Source organism: Grammomys surdaster, unplaced genomic scaffold (assembly GCF_004785775.1).
Source record: "Grammomys surdaster isolate TR1022 unplaced genomic scaffold, NIH_TR_1.0 125973, whole genome shotgun sequence".
Lineage (NCBI taxonomy): Eukaryota > Metazoa > Chordata > Mammalia > Rodentia > Muridae > Grammomys > Grammomys surdaster.
This window is the reverse complement of record NW_021620790.1, coordinates 732,497-756,304: the sequence shown is the minus strand read 5'-3', so window position 1 is coordinate 756,304 and position 23,808 is coordinate 732,497. Positions and strand designations below refer to the sequence as shown.

General features: G+C 38.5%; 1 protein-coding gene and 1 pseudogene across 1 annotated transcript in view; one reads left to right on the top strand and one right to left on the bottom strand.

Annotated features, from left to right (window-relative positions):
• The window catches only part of LOC114609463 (contactin-associated protein like 5-2), a 737,464-nt gene that overhangs the window by 150,170 nt on the left and 563,486 nt on the right, over positions 1-23,808 (top strand). Inside the window, exon 2 of the mRNA XM_028753828.1 lies at positions 11,779-11,883. Within this exon, the coding sequence (XP_028609661.1) occupies positions 11,779-11,883 (105 nt within the window). The remainder of the gene's footprint in view (positions 1-11,778; positions 11,884-23,808) is intronic.
• On the bottom strand, positions 4,964-5,498 carry LOC114609464 (annotated as a pseudogene).

Below are 23,808 nucleotides of genomic sequence, written 5' to 3'. Positions count from 1 at the left end.
CCCACAGGAAGCAGTGAACGCCACATCTCTGCTTATACTTTAAGACTACCATTATTGCCCTTTCCTCTGCTGTATCATATATTTTACTATTCCCACATCCTATCCCAAACAGGTGAGTCTTAACCAATAAGATCATTTGCAAATTTTGTCTGACCTCCTTTTTTAAGAAACAAGGAGGGAAAAAATGGAACTCTGCTCCACTGATAACACTGTAGAAACAGGAGTGTGAGCTTGGCATTATATTTTCAAGAGATACCTGATTTACCTTTCTATTGAGTCCTCTGGCTCCCTGGCCTCTATCCCTATCACTTCTTGAGAGCATCATGTTCCCCATGCTGAGAGTGGCATTTTACTGAATCCACTGTTCTTCATTGTTCTCAGAGTAGGATCTGTCACAACCCTGTGATCTCTTTTAGAATAGAGTCTATTCCTTGCAGTCTTAATTCATTTGAGTTACGATGTCATATAAAGTCAGTCTCTAACCATACATGTTGGAAAACATCCTAAAAGTAATCTGTAAAAAACAAACTTTTGTTAAATTTAATTACACCATTGATAAATTAGATTTCAGGACAGAAATTGAAAACAATAAACTGAAGTACCTAGCAGAGAACAAGATATTCCTTATCTTTGAATGAAAACAAAAGTTAACAATTATCAACAGGACTTCTGAATGTGACATAGCTTTTGGTCACATCATTTCCAGAAGCTGTAGCTATCTGCACAAGACCTGTTCAAAATTAAGCCAGTCAAACTTCCAGCAAAGGTAGTAGGGAGCTCCCAAGCCTCCACTCTTATTGGAAGAGATATTGTCAGTTGCTTTTAAGGTTGAGAGAGTTACTCTTCTTTGTGGAAACAGTTTCACTGTGTTACTCTTGCTCCTTTGCATAGCACCTAACAAATGGCCATATAGGGGGCACTGGTTAGACTAGAGATGATAAATAACAACCAAACAGAATGTAGATATGAACCTATGTGGTATAGAGAACCCTCATGGGAATAGCAGGAAATCTAGTGGTAGATGGATATGATACAAAGAAGTATAGAACATCCAAAAATTAAAAACCAACAGCAGAATGAAAGCACAACTAGCCTGGGTGTGTAATCCAATACGAAAGCAGTTTATGGCTGGGATTGTCGTATATCCTTGTACAATCTGAGAAAGAAAGAGCTACATTCATTTGAGGCAGTCAGTCCACAAGTCTCAGTAACTACTGTTGTATTGAAGACCAGGCTTAAGATTGACAATGGGTAAAGACTCACATTGATCCTGATTGAAAATTTAGACCAAAAAAAAAAAATTACAGTTTCTGTGTGCGTGATGGACATTGCCAAGTCCTCATTCTTATGACAGTCTCCTCTATTCTGTTTTTATTATTATTCCTGACATCTTAGAACTCTACTGTTGACAACCCAGAGGACTTTTTCTGGTTAGTCACTCTACAAAATGAAAAATTGACCCAGCATCCTAGGAATTGTGCTACTGCTGACCCAAGACAGAGAGCTGCATTACTCCAGGCCCACAGCCCTGTATCTCAGGCCATTTCATTTTCAGTCTTATGTGCAATTATTCAATAGCACAAATTTTCAAACCTAATTTTTAATTTTAAGCAAATTTTAGTATTGCTGTTAGGAATTGACACACAGGATATATGCTGGATAATCAATTGTTTACCACTGAGACACATGCCAGCAACTGTTGTTGAAATGTAAGATCTGCTGCTAGTTTACCTCTGGTTTGTGTCTGAGTCCACTGTCTTCTTGTACCAAACAGTCTGTCTCTGACTGCCCAAAGGGTGATGCAAAGTCACAGGTTTGTATATTGTTATAATGTGAAGTCGGAGGACAGACACAGAAGATGAGCTTCTCTGTGCTTTACTGCTGTACTGCTGTACTTTAAAGAACTGTTGTATTTTAGTCTCTTCATTTTGAAGCCATTTGTCCTTGGGTTTTATGTTTGAGAAATGAGACTGGGACATATTTAAGAGGAAAAACACACTATTTTTTCTCATTATTTGCTAAGAGAAATCATAGGTTACAATATGAAAAATAAATGAAGTTAATATCCTGAGTTATCACCACTAAGTACCAGTAAAGACATAAAAGAAAATTCATAGTTTATATCTTTTAAACAAAGTAGGTTGTTATACATTCAATCCAAAGAGGAATTTTATCTTGCCAATAAATACAAGTGAATATCTTAAGCTCCAAATCCCCATATGCAGACCATTTACTGTAATAATCAAGATCATACACACAATTCAATTTCACTTTAGTACCATCTATAACTCTATTCATGTTTTAATAATAACAAATAAAAATATAAGTTGGCAACAGAAAAAAGGTTACTTAAAGCAGCAGCATCTTAAACATTGAACAGTATCTTCTAAAACACTGTGCTAATGATACATCTACCCTGCATTCTGTGCATGCTGTTTAATGCTATGAAAGAAGATCCTTGGAATGCAGTGTTCTTACTTGTGAAGTCATTCCCACCTCTGCAATGTGAAGTATCAACATTCTTGAGTGTACATGCAGATACACAGAAATAAAAAGATGAACTTCTTCCATTTTCTATCCTTACCTGTTTGTCCATCCTGATTCCTTCCTCCTTGAGGAGGGAAGATGGGGGGAATGTATTGAAGGAGAAACCAGAAAACAATATAGATGTATAAAAATGAAAATGCACTGTTATATATCAAGGGTTTCCATTCTCAAGAAAACAACTTTCTTTTAGCAATAAGACATATCTATTGTCTTAGGCACTTTCCTTATCATTATGTCAAAATACACTGATCCCTGTCAGGAGGGCTGGGCTGAACAAGAAGCAGAGAGGAGCTGTAACACCTCAAGATATGGCCTCAATGCTCAATTTCTTGCAAGGAGGTTCCACTATCTGAGGGTTCAATAACCTTCCAGACATCACCAACAGCACCATGATTTTCTGAAGACATTTCTCATTCCAAACACAATTTACATTAAATAAGCAGTTATGAATAATATAAATAATGATAGCATATCACACAAAGGTGGCACTCGCCCACTATCACCAGTGCACAGTGATATATCTATGTCCTGCTCCAGGTTGATCCAGTAACAATTCTGGATGGATTTTTTTCAACTTTTTTGTCCCAAATCTCCTGAAACATAAACTGAATTCAGATGTCTCTCTGGTTGCATAGAACCAACAACCTATAAATATTAGACTATGTTATTGGTAGATGGGTCAAGTGTTGTGTCAACAAGGTTTGGTCTGTAAAACCAAATATGCTTTGTAGCCTTGAATTTTTGTTGATGTAGGGATGGAGGATACTGGTATATTTTTTATTTTTGCCATCTTCTTTATTATTGAAAAAACAGCCAAAATGTAATCAGTTTATCTAGGTTTTAGCCAAAAAAAAAATCCAACAACGTCCAAGCTGTCAATCAGTGCTTCAGAAAATGCATGAGTTTTAAGGATTTTATTTTTGCCAGATGTTGAGGGGAAGGGGGCAGATCTCATGTAACCTACAACAGCTTCAAACTTGCTATGTAGCTGAAGACGAGATTAAACTTTCAGCCTACTTCTTCTACCTCCCAAATGCTGGATGACATGCATGCTGCCATGCCAGCCTAAATTTTTCAACACTCTGTTTAATTTATATATTCTAATTAAAGGGATTTGATGGCCTCAGACTGGTTCTAATTGGTCCATGCACTAAATATCATACAATCAAGCATATACATGAAAATAATAAGATCTTGCATAATCAAGAAAATTCCTAATTCTACCAGACATACAATAGAACAATTAACATAGTCACAATTCAGAAAGCATATGTAGAATTTAAGAAACTCATCAAAACTAAAAACAAAACACTGTGACCTGGGATGCAGTGAAAAGGCATTCTGAAGCTTAAGAGACCAGATGGCTGTGCCCAGACTAGACAGGCAGTGAGTGGATGTTAATGCCTGTGACCTAGGCTTCAAGGCTCCAGAAACCAAAATGGACAAAAACAAGCTGGAGATGGACTGAGTGTTTAAGAGGTATAGAGTATTTGTTTTGGTAAAGAGAGGTGCTTGGCTTTGGGAGGTGGGAGGACAAAACAAACAAACAAAAAAACATGCAAATAAAACTCAGAGACAAAGAGACAATCCAAGCAGGCCTTTGACCTCATTCCTCACCGAGCCTTCCCTGGGACTCCATCCTTACACTGATCATCACAGCCTGAGAACACTCAGCATACCATATTCCTGAATACTTCAAGGCAGAGTGAATAAGGACTCAGAAAATGTAACTTAGCTGAGATAAAAATCCAGCATTAAGATAAGTATCCTCCTGTAATCTACATGAGCAGCATATTTTAACCTCTTCTGAGTCACCTGTGAAATATGCTTGCTTCGTGCCACCCTGGAAGCATCACACTGCTATGTCAGATTTCTCAGGAGTTAGTTCAGTTTTGGAACAGCACATTTACCTATTTGTCTACTCTACAACTGGTCATTATTAAGGCTGATAACCAAACTCTATATCCCCTGACTTCTCAAACTATTAAACATATTTTTCCTTCAGATTTTTTCATCAATTTCATAGCTTAAGAAAAGCAAGGGAGATGAAGCCACAAAAAGTTGTCAAAACAAATAGCAAAGGCCAAGTGAGAATGTGTGTGATGACTCTAACAGTCTAAAGATTTAATACTGCTAAGATTTAAAACAAAAGAAAAACAAAAAAAAAACAAGACAAAACAAAACTTTATCAAAGATACAGGTATTTTATAACGTATTCTGGAATTTAGAGTAATAAAGGAGCTGAGGCAGAGGATTACAGGTTCAAGGCCCTCCGGGCTTCATACTGAAACCCTACCCTATAAATAGGGACATAAACTAATACCAACTCATTATCCAACATTTTCCTTCCAATACACCAGGTCTGTTAGGAAAGGTGTCTGGCAAGACTGCAGGGCTGCACCACAGGCAGGAATGCTTAGGTGTGCTTCAGAGGTGCAGGAATGTTGGCAGATGCCTGCTCGAGGTAGGCAAAGGAACCCTGAGGCATGTCAACTGGCTTCTTGTGTTGCACACTGATGTCCTCCAGCACCTGCTGCCTATGCCTCAACTTTGTCAAGTGCATCTGGACCAGTGCATCTTTCCACTGCAATTCACTCCTTAGTTCTGAGACATCCTCTTTGATAACTTGATCTGGTTTCTGGACAGACAAGTGCAACCTTTTTTTGTAAGAAAAACATTCTGTCTGTCTTGCAATTTCCAAAAAATGTGGATACACTGATCAACACTAGTTTGAATTTCTTCCTGATCAGTCCCATTGACATAATCCTGACTCACAAGGAAAACAAAGCAAGCCTCGAATGATGACTCCAACTCGTCCACCAAAGTGCTGTTAGATGGTCTCAGAGCCCCAGGAGTTGCTTGCAGAAGTGACACATGGCCTGGGATCCCAGCAGCATCAGAGGAGGACCTGGGGGCTGTCCAGTGTACATCCCTCACAGGGACGACATCATGTCTGAAGTGGCGGGCAGAAACGCCTTGACATTTTGTTTTTAAGTAATAAAAGAAAAACAGTAGAATGCTAGAGAAATAGCTGAGCAGTTAAGACTGCTTGCTGCACTTGCACAGGACCTGGGTTCAATTCCCATCACTCAAGTCAGACACCTCACAGAAGCCTGCTCCTCCTGTGTCAGGGAACATCTGTTCTGCCTTTCACACTCACCCACATGTGTACATACCCACATAGACCACATAGAGACACACACATGCCTAAAATTCGCTTTAAAAACAGAGAAAACAGCAAAGATGATTAGCCATTTTCTAAGGAAACTGAGTCATAAAAATTTTAGTTGAGGCTTGAATTTTAATTGCTGAGATTTAGAAGGAATGCCACAGGAAGGGGAATTTGAGAGATCATTCTGGAAATAGTTTGTTGCATGTTAAGTTGTATCTGCCTCATAGTTTTTGAAGAATCCCTATGGTCTATTTCAGAACAATGCATTGGAACTGCACATAAGGAAAATCTGATGTTCATTTCCTGTCCTGGTCAGGAGACTCTGTAGGAAGAGAATGTACAATGAATATATATTAAAATGAAACTTATAGGTTGATTCAAATGTCATCTGTGTGGGCAACAATGGCTGTTTGAACATTAGAGGAGCTTCGAACAGATATCTGCTCAGACAAACGGCACTACCATATGATTCTGGAGGTTGGTTCTTTAGCATACCCCATCTGGTACAGGATCCTGGTGCTTCAGCATCCTCTATCTGGTACAGAACACTGGTGATCCAGCATCTGAAATCTGGTACCAACAACCTGAAAGATTCTTGGAGACTTATTGTCCTGCACTCCACACTTGATGATCATAAACATTGAATCATGATATCAGTGAAGGATGGCATCAATAGTTTCAGCAACAATGGAGTAGACAAACTCTTGACAAGATAGATTAGCCTGTCAGTAAGGTACAAAGAAAGACAGGGGAAAAAAGAAAAAGCTTTTCTGTGGGACCTTACATCTAGGTATTACCAGAAAGTGCAGCCTACATTCTGGGTGAGTTATACTGCTACAACTAACCTAACAAATTTCCGGATAGTTGTACCAAGAGGATCCACTACTAGTGACTCTTTTAGTATTATTATTCTTTTATCCCTTTTTATCATCTCCCTCCTGATCCGCACACTCCCTCAACTGTTCCTTATCCCATACCTCCTCCCCCACTCTACCCCATCTCCAAGAGGATATCCTCACCCCAATCCCACCACTCTCTGGGGCCTCAAGTGTCTAGAGAATTAGGTGCGTCTTCTTTCACTGAGGTCAGACCAGGCAGTCCTCTGCTGTATATGTTTCAGGGGCCTCATATTAGCTGGTGTGTGCTGCCTGGTTGTTGGCTCAGTGTCTGAGAGATCTTGTGGTTCCATGTCAGTTGAGACTTCTAGTCTTCCCTTGGGGCTGTCCTACTTTTCAGCTTCTTCTGGCTTTTCCCTAATTCAACCACAGAAGTCCCCAGTTTCTGTCCATTGGTTGGGTGCTAGTATCTACATCAGACTCTTTCAGCTGCTTGTTGGGCCTCTCAGAGGGCAGCCATGCAAGGCTCCTGTCAGTTGCCCTGTGTGCAGTGGACTTCTGGAGGCCTTTAGATTGTGATGTTTTCAGAGGAGCAGACAAGCTGGTGATATGCTCAAGCAGAAGGCTCCAGCCAGAAGGGCATGTAGTGATTCTTGATTCAGCCAAGTTGACCACTAATTCTAATCATCAAAGGTCCTCAATAATTTGTTTGTTTTTGTGTGTTTGTTTGTTTGTTGTGAAACTTAAAAAGAGTCTCCTGCAGTAGAAAGTCTGGTACTCGGGATGTTGAGGGAGATGGATTTCAAATTGAAGATTCTGAGCTACATAGACACCATCTCACAAATAGAAACTCCCTCCATGTGGGACTGTAGAATCCTGGGTGTTCGGCCATGGCCCCAGAACCCAGAGACCTGCCACGAGGTCTCCATGTCCCAAGTAGAGGGCCAGGGAACAGGTCTCTGCCTCAAAATTTACATATTACCTGAAGCCCCGCCCGCTTCCAATATAGAAACAAACCCCTTCAGACATGTTTCCGGAGAGCTCTTTACCATCCAAACCAGCCACGTCAATAAATCTGGACGTGTTTAACTCCACATGTCTCTTGAAATCCTGGACTCATTGCTAAGCCAAAACCTGCCCTACGGGGTGGGAGTGGGAGAGAGCTAGCGGGCTGCTGGACACTTTCTCTTGAGAGCCTCATTTTTGAGACGCCTCCGCCTGCTGCTCCGCACTGGCTCACGCCACAGGTGGATGAGAAGCCTTTCTCTCCAAGGTCGGTTCTGTCCAGCCATTCCACTGTCCGCTGCCCTGCGCCCCTGCCTGCGACTGGCGCAGGCCGTGCCTGACACATCCAGATCAGGATTATTCCTATTTTACATTCTTTAAACACACACACACACACCACAAATATGGTGGAAGACTGGGATTCATCTTTGGTAAAAACACTAGAAAACTGAGAAAGCAGAGGAGCCTACATTTGAAAGACAGTGTGATAGGCTTGCTGTAATCCCATAGGAGTGCCAGAGCAGATGACATTTCCTTTCCAGACATGTTGGGTGTGAAGTCAAGCCAGCCTCTATCAGGATGCTGAGTGTTGAGTACACCTTGTGATATCTTCCTCATATGTCTTTACTTTCCTATCTTCTGCACTTCTTCTGTGTCCTTGGTTCACTCTGAGCCCTTAGCACAGAAAAGCTGTCAGCAACACCTGTTCTTTGGAGGGTTTCCAGAGCACAATAACAAGATGCTAGGAATAAAATTGTTCGATCTCCTTTAGAAGGCAGCAGATATCCCCAGAAGCCTGTCCTCAAGTCTGCTCATATGGGCTACATACTAACTGCTTTGCTTCTCCTTGTTCTTATTCCATAACATAGTTTATAGCAGGATATGGCTCAGATGACTTTGTATTTGACATACATAGAACACAGCTTCCTCCACTTACCTAGATTGTCTTCTGAGACTGTCAGGAAAAGCAACAGATCTAGGAACTGGGAACTCCAAGCTCTCATGCCTGGTCTATTCTCTATCAGGATTATTGGGTAAATATAGAGATACCAAAGGAAACCATATTCTTATTCAAAATGGAAGGTAGGATGACCTCTCTTCTTTCTGATTTGAATTTCTCCTATTTTTAATCATTGTTTTGGGACATGAAATCTTAATTCCTTTGAATTCTTCAAAATCTAGTCTTGAAGCACACCAGATCTATGAAGACAAGACACTTAAAATTTTCCTCTGGCCTCTCCCTTGACAGAGGTTCATATATTTGCTGATGAATAAAGTAGAAACATTGTTTTTAGAAATGCCATAGGTGTAAATAGACAGTAAGAAATTGGACTGTTATTGTTGTAAAGACAATGGATTCTTGGAGATCAGATCCTCTTAAAGTTATTGTGAGGGAAGCGCAGAAGGCCGGACAAATATGGAAATATCTTGAGCTGTGCTAGACCCTTACTAAAGCTTACCCCACAGTATATCTGTTCATATAATTATATTTGTGAATGGTCTGTAAGCAAACTATATTGTATGGATTTGCTTTGCTCAAATCTATCCCCAGTGTCCATTGAAGGATGAGCAAAAGCAAAATGGTTAGGTCATACCTATGATTCCACATTTAAGGCATTTTAACAATTAAAGGTGAAAGATTATGTACTTGGTCTGTTTTCTAAGCAATGTGTGGCTTGACCTCACTTCCGACTTTTTAAGGGAGTACATTCAGTTTTGTGAAATACAAAATATCAATGCATAGAAAAATAGAGAGGTGATTTTTCTATAAAACTTGATAAGAAAGACTTAAGGGATGGTCAGAGCCAGGTGCGCAATACTTATAAAGGTCATCTATGACATATGGAAAAGTTATCAGAGCCAGATAAAGACAACTTCACTCTGTTCACTCTGTTCACTCTCTGTGTGTGTGCATGTGTATTTGTGTGTGTGTGTGTGTGTGTATTCATGATCTAGTGTGCAATTGTCCAGGTTTGCAAGTACATACATTCTGGTATCTGTTTGTGTCTGTGGAGGTCAGAGGTCAGCCTTGAACATCATACGGCCAGATACTGTCTATCTTTTCTTTCAAGACATAATCTCCTATTGTGCTGGGCTGGAGCACAAAAAAAAGAAAAAAAAGAAAAAGAAAAAGAAAGAAAATTGTTATTCTCAGTGGCAAGCAACCTTAAGAGATTCACTATCTCTTCCACCCCAGTGCTGGAATTAAAAGAGGGCAGCAACATAGCATCCAGGATTTTACCTGGGTGGTTGAAATCAGGTTCTTATTACATAGCAAGTACTTGGCAAAATAAGCTATGCCTCCAGCTATATCTGTTGTTCTGATGTTTCTTGATGTCAAAAGATTCATACGCAAATTCAATACCTGCCTTGTATTGTGTGTGTGTGTGTGTGTGTGTGTGTGTGTGTGTGTTTGTAAGAGAGAGAAAGAGTAAAACAGAAAGGGGGAAGATAACAAACACATGTTGTGTGGTGCATATGTAACTCTCTACCACCATCCTGTACTATGAGTAAAGCAGCAACATGGTCCATGTTTTCCTGCTGTCTTGCCCCATACCCAGAGACCTCAAGCTGCCATTAATATGATTCTGATGATTTGCCACTCCAGCTGTCATATGCCTCTGCTTCATCCTTGTCAAACAGAAGTTTGCATTTGGGAGACACCTGAAAGCCAGTTTACTAGATTATTTTTAAACATACTTAACAAACAAGAATTTAAGCCTCACATTTCTAATTATTTTTTCTTCAATTACCAGTAAAACAGCTTTGTAAGAATTGGCTGGATAAACAATCAAGATCTTTTGTAAATGTTCTTTTCAAATATCAGATCAGGTCCTCCCAAGTGACTGCATAACAGAAAATTGAGTGGCACATTTCAAATCTGTTTTGAATAAGGTCTGTCTAGATGTTATGGAGTCGTTTGTCAATGTCCCTGAGAATCAATTGTGTACAATATAAAAACAAGAAAAGAATGTTGGCTTAGTGGGATTAGCTAATTGGTTGATTGACCAGTCTTTGCCTTCATCATTCACCAACCCACCCTTTCCACACATCGATTTTTGAGTTTTATTATGCAGTAGATTCATTGTTAAATAATCCCCCTCCAAAAAAAAAAAACAAACAACAACAAAAATAACCCACATGGACTACCTCATGGAAGCACTACAACTCACTGATGACTAAGTTCCATAACCTGTTATGTACTGCTATAACAGAATATCTGAGACAGAGTAACATATAATAAAAAGTTGTTGGCTGACATTTCTGAAGGATGAGAAGTCTGATATCAAGGTTGCAGTGTGCAACAAGATCAACATTATGAGTCATTATGTGACTGGAGGAAAGAGGATGAGCAACTGCACTTCTGAAACACTAAACTCACAACAAGGGTGAAGCTTTCAAAGATCCAGCCTCTTAGTTTGGTTTCATGGTAACTAAATCTCAATGATAGTTTTGGTGAGCATAAATGTTCAAACCATTTATGTATGTGATATGTAAATGTGACCAGCAAGTCCCTCCATCTAAAATCCTATAGCTATGGATTAGTGTGAACTTAGAGGGATATTATTCTGTTGTCAAGATATGTATTTGTCCATGGTCTTATCATGTTTATTATTATCAAAACACCTTTAGAGTATAGCTCACCAGAGAAGGCTAGAAAGTTATCTATTGAAGTTCCTCTCTAGCTCAAGATTGTACAACATCTGAGGCTATTCTCTTTCATTTCCTGTAATACAAGAGAGCACATGTGTAAGTAGCACATTTCCCACTTCATTACACACAAGTTGTAATAAGAAATTTAAAGGTATCCTATTTTGAGACACGTTAATTACAAGGGTAGTTGAAACCTGGAGATTGGAGGAAAAATGACTCCTTGTAAGAGTTTCCCTTCTCATAGACTAAGCACAGACATGCTATGAGGCTTCAGTCAAATGCTCAACTAAAGGAAAGGATGTGTAGCTGGGCTTTCAACCCAAACAAATCTTCCTGAGAGTTTTTGTTATACTATTTATTAGTGTTGTGACCTTGAACTGTTTCAGCCTTCATTTCTCTATTAAAGAAAGGAAGTCATACCATGTTTGAGGGTTATGAGAAGTAACTTCAAAGACACACACTGAAAAATAATTCCTAACCTTTCCAGAACAGATGCTTAACAAAAGAGAGTGTTTGTTACTTGTCCATAGAATCTGAATTCTCCTTCTCTTACCAACTTTGCAGACAACTGTGATGACCCATTGGCCTCCTTCCTCTCACCGATGGCTTTCTCCAGTTCCTCGGATCTCACTAGAAGTTCCAGCTCAGCTCAACTGAATGGGAGAATGAGTAAGTATAGTGATTAAGTTTGAAATCCAAGTATTAGACAAAGACATTTTGAGTGCTAAGGAGAAACTTTCTTGTTCTGTCTATACAGGGGTCTCATCCAAAGTCATAGTCCAGAAGTAAATCTGGGAGGTTATGTCTATAGGAAAAATACTTTCCATCATGTAATGAATAGTCAACATGTGCCACTAACACTAAAATTCACTAAATAATTCTTAGTGTACTTTTTTATGTTGTTTTTGTTGTTGCTGCTGCTGCTGCCGCTGTTGTTGTTGTTGTTGTTGTTGTTGTTTGAGGTATTGACTTTACAACCCAAAGCTTCATGAATTTTAGGACCATGCTCTGTCATAGGAGCCAATAATCATCCTGCGAAATTCTTTGAGTATTATGAACTTGTGTATAGACAATGTGTGAGTGTATACGGATGCTTGCATGTATGCAAATATATGTCATGGAAGGGGCACAAGATAAACTTGAATGACACTTTTTAGGTATTGTACAACCTTATGAGGAAGTGTTTCTCACTAATCTGGAGGTTAAAGATTAGTTTGCCTGTTTCTGCCCTCCTGAGCTGGTACTACAAGCATGTACTACTATGCCTGTTTGTTTCTTAACATGGGGTCTGAGGGATCAAACTCAGGTCCTCATAGTTGTATTTATCACTCCATCCTTAGAACCATCCTCAACAAATATTCAATGTGAATTTTTAAAAAAATAAAATTCTTTAAGATAGGGCTAAAAAGATGACTTAGTTCTTTTTAAATATTTGTTTTATTATATGCATTTTATATGTCAGCATAAAGAGATACTAAAACATGCTTCATGACAAGTTAATAAAATGTTTATTAAAATATTTCAATACATTTAATTTCACTGTGAGATTAATATTACTATATAAAGTATATATTAAATGTACTTAATTAAAAGAAGAACATAGATAATATATAATTCTACAACATAGAGAGTATCATGGGTAAGTACTTTGTCTGGTAAAACTAGAGTAGTTACACTTGATTTGTCTGTTACACAAAATGAACTTAACCAATATAATGTTAGCTATTTAGCTATATTTTGATATTGATTTTATGATGTATAGAGATTAATAGTGAGAACTAAATTCTCTCCTTTTGAAAATAATTTAACCTCTAGAATTTTAATATGTGATTAGTATTATGACCTCTAAATTTTTAATATCTGATTAATATTAAAAGCTTGTTCTTGGTTAAAAATAGTTGGGTGTCCTGGCTAAGAAGATGGCTCAGTGTGAAAAGTTCTTGCCTCATAAGGCAAGAGGTCAGATCCCTAGAACTCATAAAATTGCTAGAAGCATGTGGTAGCTGTCTGCAGTCCTGACAGGATGCAGGAAGAGGGCAGGCCTAGAGCAAGATAACTAGCAAGACTAGTTAATAGTGAGTTTCTTGTCCACAAGAGAGCTTGCTGTAAAATATCTGGTAAAGGGGAACTGAATAATACCTCTAGAGTTTCCTGTTTGTTCCTTTGATAAAAACACTCTGACCAAAGCAACTTAGTGGAGGAAGTGTTTATTCAAGCTTCCAGATTCCAACTCATCATTGAAGGAAGCCTGGGAAAAAAATCAAAAAGGAGTCTGAAGATAGACTTCTTGCTGTTGCATTACCTCTAACCAAAGATCTCACTCACAGCCAACGAAGTGTAGCAGAACCCATGAAGGAGTAGAATGCTGCCTGATGATTTGGATACAGCCTTAACAAGGTTTTAAGTACGGTCTGAGACTACCTGTCCAGGAGTGTGCTGCCATTCCTACATCTACTAACAATCAAGAAAATCCCCTTAGACATGTCCTTAGGCACAATCTTGTCAATTACTCGAGAAGCTTTTCTTGGGTGTCTCCAGACGATGTCAGGTTGATGGTTACAGCTATCTGGGGTAACATTGATGTCAACTTTGGGCCTCCTTATACATAAATGAGTACATCCACATACATTCCTACACATACACACACAAACACCTAAACAAACAAACAAACACAACCCTGTGCAAACATATAAAGATATCATAAAAACAAATGTATATAAAATTTTGTAAGCAAGTATACCATATTCATTGGTCTTTTCTCATTTATACATCTGAACTGAACATAACATAGGTGTATTAGGATGACTATCTTATGTTTCCTCTATTTTGATTTACCTTTGTATTCTAAAATGCTTTGTAGTCAAATATTGATGTATTGATGTAATATTCTAAGGATTTAATTTGTTAATATTTTATGATTTTTAAATCTCTATTAATTCTGATTTATAGATTAGTTTTTATTCTTGAAGTTTATTTCATGATAGATGTTACAAAGTTGCTGTTATAATTTTATCTATAATCAAAAGTCAGACTAACCTCTGATATAATAACCAAAAATTTATTTGAAAATCCATTTAAGAATATAGATTTTTTTCTTATTCATTTGGAGGAAACAGAAGAAAAATTGCTTAAGCACTGAACATGAATGTTTTTCCTGCCATTGTTCCCAAACAAAGCTTACAGTAGTTATTTATTTAGCATACAACATATTAGATGTTGGGGCAAATCACTGTTCTGTCATTTTATACCAGAAAGTTTGAACATCTGTAGATGTTATGCACATGTTTCTGGAACTGAGCCCTTGAGATGCCAACAGGCTGTACTAGGCTAAAAGGGGAAAAAGTCTCATCATAGCACAGTGGAGAGATTATTGATGTAATTACTGTTCTAATACATGTATTTGATTACTCATATAAATTAGTACCAAATTTTATTAATTGCTTTAGGCATATTATCTTATCATCGATAATAAAACTATAGCAAGGTATGAATTATAACCTTTCCCCACCAGAGTTGCTAATCTTCAAAGTAATTGCATAGTTTCCCCAATATCATATAGTAGAAAAAGAAAAATACTTGGGTACAAACACAACTCAAATGAATTCAGGATTCAGCATGCTCATTACTGCTATAACAGATGTTTGATTTACTAGCAAAGCTGTGAGGAGAATAGAGCAGTATTAAAAAAAATGGCTGAGAAACAAATCAGCCAGGGCTCACATGCCAGCTATGACACTGTGGTGTTCCCTGGGCATCAACAAACCACTTACTAAGCTCAGATTTATATCTTTAGCATCTCTGGATGATACCTGTCTTACAGTATCACCTGAAGAATAAAACTGGATATCCATGTTCAGAAGAGCTTCCCCACTACAGGACTGAAAGCTGAGAATCAGACAGGGAGGTCCCATTTTGATTTCAGTAAAAAACACATGTTGATACATTTTAATAGAGTTCTAAGTATGCTTTGCAAGACAATTAGTCTCATCTTTACTCAAATTGTGTGGTACCAGATCAGCATAGTATGGGAACTCCTTATCCATTTCTGGGGAGGCTGAGGGTCTAATTTTAGGGCAGTTATCTCTTTACTAGACAGATATTTACTGGAGAGAGAGTCTCTGTAATGATTAATTATACCTGCCCTTTTCTGACTGGGTGGGGAGCCAGAGTACTCTACCTCAAGCCAGTGTATGTGAGAGAGGAGACTGACTTCTAGAATCTCTTTGTTAGAATCCAAACAGAGAAGATTGGACAAAAGTTGCTGTCATGAAAATCAGATGCAGAAACTAGAACTCCCCCTCTAGCTCAGTGTGCAATGTACTGTCAAGACTTTTTGTTTACAGTGCTTCATCTTCCCTTAGGGAAGAGAAAACAAGGGCTCTAGAAAAATTATAGCCACTCCCTCCCTCTGTGTTTGTCTGAATCACCTGGCCACTGTTGCCAGTGACATTACCCAAACCATAGGGCAGATGTTTTGTGAGGCTATTGATCAACTGAATATACAAAATGTTTCTGGAGGATTTCAAAATGCAAATAGAGTTATAAGTCAATAGTTTATGACAATTAATGAATAGTCAATGATTCTGTTATTATTCAAGAATACCTCTTATGTGTTAGGCATTGTATTAAAACAAATGATTGCTCAAAACAAATAGGAAGGTTATTTATAAACAGATGATGATTTGAGAGATGACTCAGTTGGCTAAGTGCTCTCTTCACAAACATGGTGTTCGGAGTTCATCATCCATACAAAAATCCAAGAATTGTAGCATTTACAGGAACCCAAGCCTTGTGAAGGGAAAATGGAATCAGGAGTATCCCTCGGTCATTCTGATCATAGACTCTAACCAGACTAGTGTGCTACTATTTTAATGAGTTAGTGCTTCAAAAGAAAAAAACAAAAACATGGCAGAGGTGATGGAAAAATGGTTAAGTGTACTCTTATACTCTTCTTGATGACCCCAGCTGTCATAACGGGGGGCTTACAACCACCTGCAACTTCTGCTCCAGTGCTACAATGTCATCTTCTGGCCTACACAGGCATGTCACACACATGCAAATAGCCACACATAGATACATGCACATAAACTTTAAAATACTAAAATAAATATTTTAATAATTAGTTTGTATCTTATTGTAATAATTATTTAATTTCAAATTTGGGGTTCTACCTGCCATTGAACATTCAGTTCCTAGAAAAAGGACACACACTTTTATTTTTATAATAATCCCAATCAGCACTAGAGTCAGGCAAATATCTACCCTCTTTGCTATTAGAATCTATTTCCCCACTATTAACCCTGAATTATAACTTGGTATGATCCATCTCAGGGGGCCCTTAACTCCAATTGGCCACCTCTCATGCTCCTGTATTCATAATTCACCCCATGGTGGCTTCCTCCTCTCTCCCCCCTCTCTCTCCCTAGTGGAGACCTCCTCTAACCCCAACCCTGGGAACCCACAAACTCTGTCTCTTTATTCACCAATCAGGGCTAACTTGGGAGAGCAAGTTTTTATAGTGTCAATTGCATATGTCACTTGGGTATATGGAGGTTCCCTTGTCCATGGGCTCATCTAGGCCTTGGGGGCCACTATTTAGCATTACAATACAAGCAAAAGACCAAATATTAACAGTATCCCCTTTGGAAATGTAAGCACTTACGTAACCTAAGAACTCGAAAATTTTAAACTGTATGCACATATGAATGGATAAAGTAATGAATATATGTGCATTTAAATATATATTCAACATAGAGAATATATGCACACATGTTACAGTTACATTGGTATAAAATATGAAAATAAGATAATGTTGTAAAGAACAAATTTTGCCTATGAATGGACAGGCAAGTATAGAATTTTAGCAAGTCAAGAATAAACCACTTAGCATAAATTGATATTGAAAATTACACAAAAAATGATTTATTTTTCTTCTTCTCAAACTAGATTTATATCATGTCTATAAACTATCAAGGCTCAAAGCAAATGAAAGCCTGATCATCCCTTTTCTACTTGGAGTCTTTTAAGTCTCCCTTTTCACTTTACGAATGGACAGACATCAAATATAACCCACCAGGGCAAAGAGTTCCACAAATACAAAATGCTCAATACTCTAAGAACCACAAAGGTATCCAAGAACTTCTTCACTAGTACTGAATTGTGTGTCCAGGAATTTAGTCTTGTGCAAGCTTATATAACATACAATTGAAAAGTCAGAGGAGTGATGTGCTACTTATGGAGCAGAAGGTCTTGCTGCTTCACTTCACAGAACAGCAACCACTTTCCCCAGAATAATGTCTCTCACCCTCATATGCAAGCTGACAGAGCTTCAGCACAAAGTGGAATGCCATGGCCACGCCAGAAATTTAGCAGGAATTCTCCCACATCCTCACTCTATACAGGGACACCCTCTATATGTCTCTGTCAAGAGGATTCACATAACTTCAATAATGTACAGAGAAATAGATGTACATGATTCTTACTAGCTCAGTTACTTCCCCTGTAGAGTTATGGAAGCATAAGTCATAAAATAGGTGTATATATCATATGCCATGGTGTGATGATTTGCCATCTATGTACATCATAAAGTGGTTAGGACAATCAGATTAGTTGATACCTCCTTCTCTTCTCCTATTTCCTTTTGGATGTGTGCATGTGTGGATATTTGTTCTGCAGTCTTATCAGATTTGAAATGTACAGTAGCAGATTGTCATTAATAAGTCACTACAAAGTCACTGTAGTGTCAGATCTTCTTTTCTTTCACCAACTGAATTTTCAGTTCAGGCTGGCCTAGACCTCAGCAGAAGATGAACTTGAACTTCTGATGTTCCATCAGCTGTGTCCTCAGTGCTGTGATTACAGGATTTTTGGGATATACATGACTTATACAGTGCTGATGATCCATCCTTAAGCAAGCAGTTTATCAATAGAGCTGAATTTCCAGCCTCAGATATAATGTTTTTCATAATAGTATACAATTACATCAGGCTATTTTAGTTAGCTACATTCCATTTTCTCCTTCATGTGTCTGCCTATTACAAAGTCACTGCCTCTTCTAAATATCTACACACCAATTTTGCCACATGCATACATTCAAACACTCAAACATATCCATTTACTCTAAATTAAATTTAAACTCTTAGAGATTGGGGATTAAGATACACATGCAGGTTTTTATTTCTAAGGACATGGAATAAAAGTGCTAAGTAATGAATACCTGTCAGAATATGATGATGGGTCAATTAAAAGTCACAGATCTCAGCTCACATACAAATGTAGAATGAGCACATCAACAAATGTCCAACTGATTAAAAAAGGAAGTGAAAAGACAGAAATGTTTTTCAAGAAGTATGAAGTCTTGAATAAACAAAAGAAGAAGGGAAAAAGTACCATTGCATTGCAAGTAGATACAGAGGTAGTTAGTGTCTGTATTCATTAGTATTTTCCAGAGAGACAGAAAACTATTTACATATATTTACACAAATATAATTACTCATGCCTATGAAGGTATATGTAAACCACCCAACCAAAAAGCATACACGGGATGGTCTGAGGCTCCTGGCATACATGTAGCAGATAACTGCCTTGTCTAGTCTCAGTGGGACTCGATGTATTTAATCCTGTAGAGACTTGATGCCCTAGGAAAGGGGGATGCCCTGTGGGGTAGGGAAGAGAGCACCCTCTCAGAGGCAAAGGGGAGTGTGTAGATGGTGAAGAACTCTAGGAGGGGGGTCTGGAAAGGGAGGGCAAAGTTTGGTATGTAAATAAGTAAAATAATTTTTAAAAATTAATAAAAAAGAAAAATAGAAATATAACAAGTAGATAATCATATAATAGATGATACAGATGTTCAGGAAGAGGCTCATTGTGGAACTTGGTCACATGGTCATGGAAACTGAGAAGGATCCCTTTGGCTTTATACAAACTATAGAACCAAGGAAGCTGGTGCAGCCCTGTGAACTCAGAGAGCTAAGAACAGAGATGACTGTTGTAAACCTTTTAAACTGAAGCTTTAGAATGGGCAACTGCCTCTGTAACTCTCCAAGCCCCAAGACTTTGTGCCTAGACTCCTGCCAGCTAAGGACAGGAGGGAATAGACATATCAGCCCCAGGAGAGGGGGAAAGTACACTTCTGTTCCGCTCTTATTTTATATGACTGTTCCGGGGATTTCATACCATCTTCTCATATGGATGAGGATTGATGTGCCCCACTAAGTACAGTAATTAAAATGTCAGTCTCACCCAGAGACATCCTTGCAGACAGAACTAGATACAGTATTTTTCCAGCTATCTTGTTGTCTTTTATTCAAATCAGACTGACACTTGTAACTAGCCATCATCGTATCTTAAGAGATGCCAAAACTCTGCAAGGCAGACTTTCATTAGCTAGCATGCAGTTTCCTGGTATCTGAAATCTAATCAGTTCTCAAATAGAAACAAAAAACAAAACAATAACTTGTGATTTGCAAGGACAGCCAACATGATCTAGCCAACTGAATAATCAGGAAGGAGGTATGTTATAAAGGAGTCCTGGATGCCACTGAAAGGATATAGCATTCTTCCTTCTATGTCCGAGATTTTTTTTTTAGGTTTTCTAAACATAGTCTATTCATTCGTTTTTGCTCCTGTCACAAAAATTAACAAATTTCTTCCATGTTGTGCCATCCATCCTTCCACACAAGTGTTCTTTTATTTTCCTGAAGATGAACTCCAAATTGTAAAAATCTCCTTTCAGTGAAATTCTGTTTGCAGGCCTAGAGGTGCTCAGTGATGGTGAGTGGCCTTTCTAGGGTGATATAAAGAAACATCTGTGCACTCCAGACTTGGCACTTATGACATCCCAAGCTAGGACTCCACTCAAGTCTAACTCTAACTCAATACTTGAAGGATTGTGGCACAAAAGCCACTTACAGCAACATGGATGACTCATTACCAGTGAAGCACAGAAAAGCCCAGCTTCATCCCTCAGAGAGCTCAACTGATTCCAACATCCTTTCACTCCAAGTGATTATTGTTGGTATAATATCTGAGAGGGGCCTTGTGAACATTAAGGTTTCTGAACTTATGAGACATGCGAGTTTTGATTACTTCTTGAGATTCCTAAGCTTTACTTCTATAACCAAGAAGGAAATTTTAATTCAGTGTTTTTCTATTCAATATGGGATATTCTTACAGTCAACTTGCTATGGCATTTCAAATGGGGGAAGGAATTTTCCTGCTAGTCTTAGGCATCAAAATACTCGAGTCCCCTGGGAACCACATAAAATCCACCATGTACTGAATATGTGTAAAGTATTGTCCTTCTAATGTGTAACAGCAGCATTGAATATATTCAAGTATGACTACACACAGGAAGAAAGTATACAGCTGGTAAATATAGGCCAGCACACACTGATTGTCCAAAATGAGAGGGAAAATCCAAGAAGGCTGTGATCCAATTCCAAGCAATACCAGTGTAATGTGTACCATTGATACACTGATTTCTTAAAACATAAAAATAAAATAAAGTAGAAATAGCACCACTAATGCAGCTGTTGTGTAAATCAAAATCTAGCAACCCAGCCCAGGAGTTGAAGACTAGGTGGTTTAAGTCTCCCTTAACCTCTCAGCATTGCTGTCTCATCAGTGGAGGGGATTTAGCAAATGGATTTTGTTCTTTTCCTTCCATGTGCCCTCCAGCCTTCATCTCATCTCACACAAGGAAATTGAAAAGCAAGAAAGAGCACTGATCCCTTCTGAAAAGACCTGGAAACTGAACTAAGCTGATGTCAGTGGCCATTAACTAAAGCATCCAAGTCATTCTATGTAATTATGGTTTAGGAAGGATCTTTGTGTGTCAGATGTGATGTGTTTGTGGCGCCAGAGCTTTGAGTTGGGGGATTAATTCAGCTGAGCTTTTACAAACACTGTCAATAGGAAATTCAGGAGCTACAGGGCAAAGATTAAACTGCCCAGATGTGGCTTAGATCTTGACAATTAGGGGAAGAATTTAAGTTACCATGTGCGATTAAAACACAATTGAACATGTACCTCTAGTATCAGTAAGAGGAAGAATGTTCATGACTCTCTTTCCAATGAAACAGAGTTTATTAGTAATAATCTTTAACACTATCACCTGAAATTTTAAGTCTACTTCCTCACTTAAATACATATTTTGAGATGTCTATATTTAGAAGTTAAGACCATATACCTATGCTGTGACACTTTTGATTAGATGAAGAATTTGATTATTTTACATGAATAAATCGTAGATAGAGTTCTTGAATCTCTTTTTGACACAGAATACACAGACATATGAACATGCACACACACACACAAACACACACATGCTAAGTAGCACATATTATGTACCACATACACACCAGACAGGGGCCAAATACTAGACCATACTATCCCCACTCACACACACAAAACACATTCATATCCACTACACACACACACACACACACACACACACACACAGACACACACACAGACACACACAGACACACACAGACACACACACACACACAACTGTACATAGACCCCACCACACAAGAATACACACACTATACCTTTCCACACAAAGCAGACAACACCATACCTCACACATATACAACACACACACACACACAATCTTTCTCTGGCAATACTAGTCACCATGATGGTCTTTAGAAGTGGCTTTTCATTTTGAACCATTTGACTGTGAAGAGATGAGTCTGGTAAGAATTTGTAAGACAGAGTAAATTAATGTGGCTTGTCTCCTGTGTTAGGTAAGAAAACTGAGGACCCCATAATGGTATGCTTTCTCAATGAAAACTCCAGGTTCCCATATAAACTGACTGATGTTGTGTGATTTCTATTTAATATGTTTTAAACAGTTTAGGCCTGGGGATGTATCTCAGTTGTTAAAGGATTTTTAACATGAAGAAAGGGTAGGGTCAATTCCCCAGTACTGAATAAATTAAGTGTATTAGTATGCCTATAATTCTAGCACTTAAAATGGAAATAGAAGCTAGAGAATCAGAAATTCTAAGTCATGTTCAGTAACAGACAGTTTGAGAATACCTTGAACTAAAGATCCTGTCTCAGAAACTAACAAAAACAATAATGATGTAAGTCATACTTGTATAAATTTGCCAACACATTTCCTCTTCTAGCATTAATCTATCTCATGTTCGTTTTGGTCAGCACTTTCCTGTCTTCCTGTTCTTGCTGCCCCGGGTAGTGCAGGCACCTATACATGGTGGCCTCATCCTTTTGTGGCCTCATATTGCTCTCTACTGGAAAGTTGTCACAGTGGAAACAAGTGCAACTTGTGAAGTGGGGCTTCGAGAGACAGAGGGATGGATCATTGTGATTATTAGAAGTTATTAATGTTATGAACAGATGGACAAATAGACAAACATCAGCATGGAAATATTCTGAAGAGTAACTTAGAAACTATATGGTGACTTTGGAGGCTCTCTTAACTCTCTTAGCAATAGAGGGGTGTTGTAGTAATTAATTAAAACCGGCCACTTGCTAATCTGACTATCTAAGCTGCAGCGGCTCTGCCTAGTCCAGCTGCCATGAGGCCACGTGTGCGCTGCAGCTAGAACCGGCCTACCAGAAACACCATCCCCACCATCCACTAGATGCCAGCATGAGAGATGGCTCTTCCAATCTTCTACACTGTCTCCGCAAGGCAGAGCATTGCCCAGATCATTCCATCTCAGTAAAAGAATGAGACTCTAATTCTTATAGATTAATCAAAGGCTTTATATGTTTGATAACTTTTAATAACAAGATGCCCATACAAAGAGAGTTGTATCCCAGTTAGCTAACCTAATTATAAGTTTATAAGTTGTTCCCCACTAGTGTTCTCTATACCTGTGTGGTTCTCCATCCTCCTACATCTCTGCCCTCTCTCCTCCTCTTCCTTTTTTCTCTTCCTCTCCCAACCCCTCCTCTTCCTCTCCTTACTCTGCCCACCGTAGCTCCTCCTACAGAGGGGGTGTCAAAACACAAACCTGCATGTACCAAGGATCTCTAGTTCCAAGGAAGAATCATGATGTGTGGTCTCCAATACCTACTTTATACACAAACACACTTCTTTAGGGGAGAGATCTCAGCGTCTGGAAGTCAGTTATCTAAGGACCCACATAAAATGTTTCAGGTGGGTGCTTGTGGATATCTGAAAGAAAGGAAGCCTGCTACAGATATTGTGGCCTGAAAAGCAGATGGATTCAAATATCATATTCTTAAAGTCTCTTGACCTGCTGGATCAACGGTTTTCATAGTGATTTTGTTTATTCCACTGTGGGATATACTATTCTAGAATACCTCTGAAACCTCTGCCTCATCTATTCTTACTGCTATATTTTACTCACAATAGATTTAAGTGACTAAGGAGCTTGGGAAATATTGAAGTTGACCAAGATTTTAAGAACAAGGAACTGTGTGAGAAACTTTCTCCCTTTCTTCTTTATAATAAATAAGTATTCTAAAATATTTCTTCCAGATTCTTCTATTTCTCCTCCCCCATTCTATTTCCTTACTCTTTTCCTCCTTTCTGTTTTCTTCTCCCCCTCCTTTCCTTCCTTTTTATGTTGCTTCAACACATGGTTTTATTCT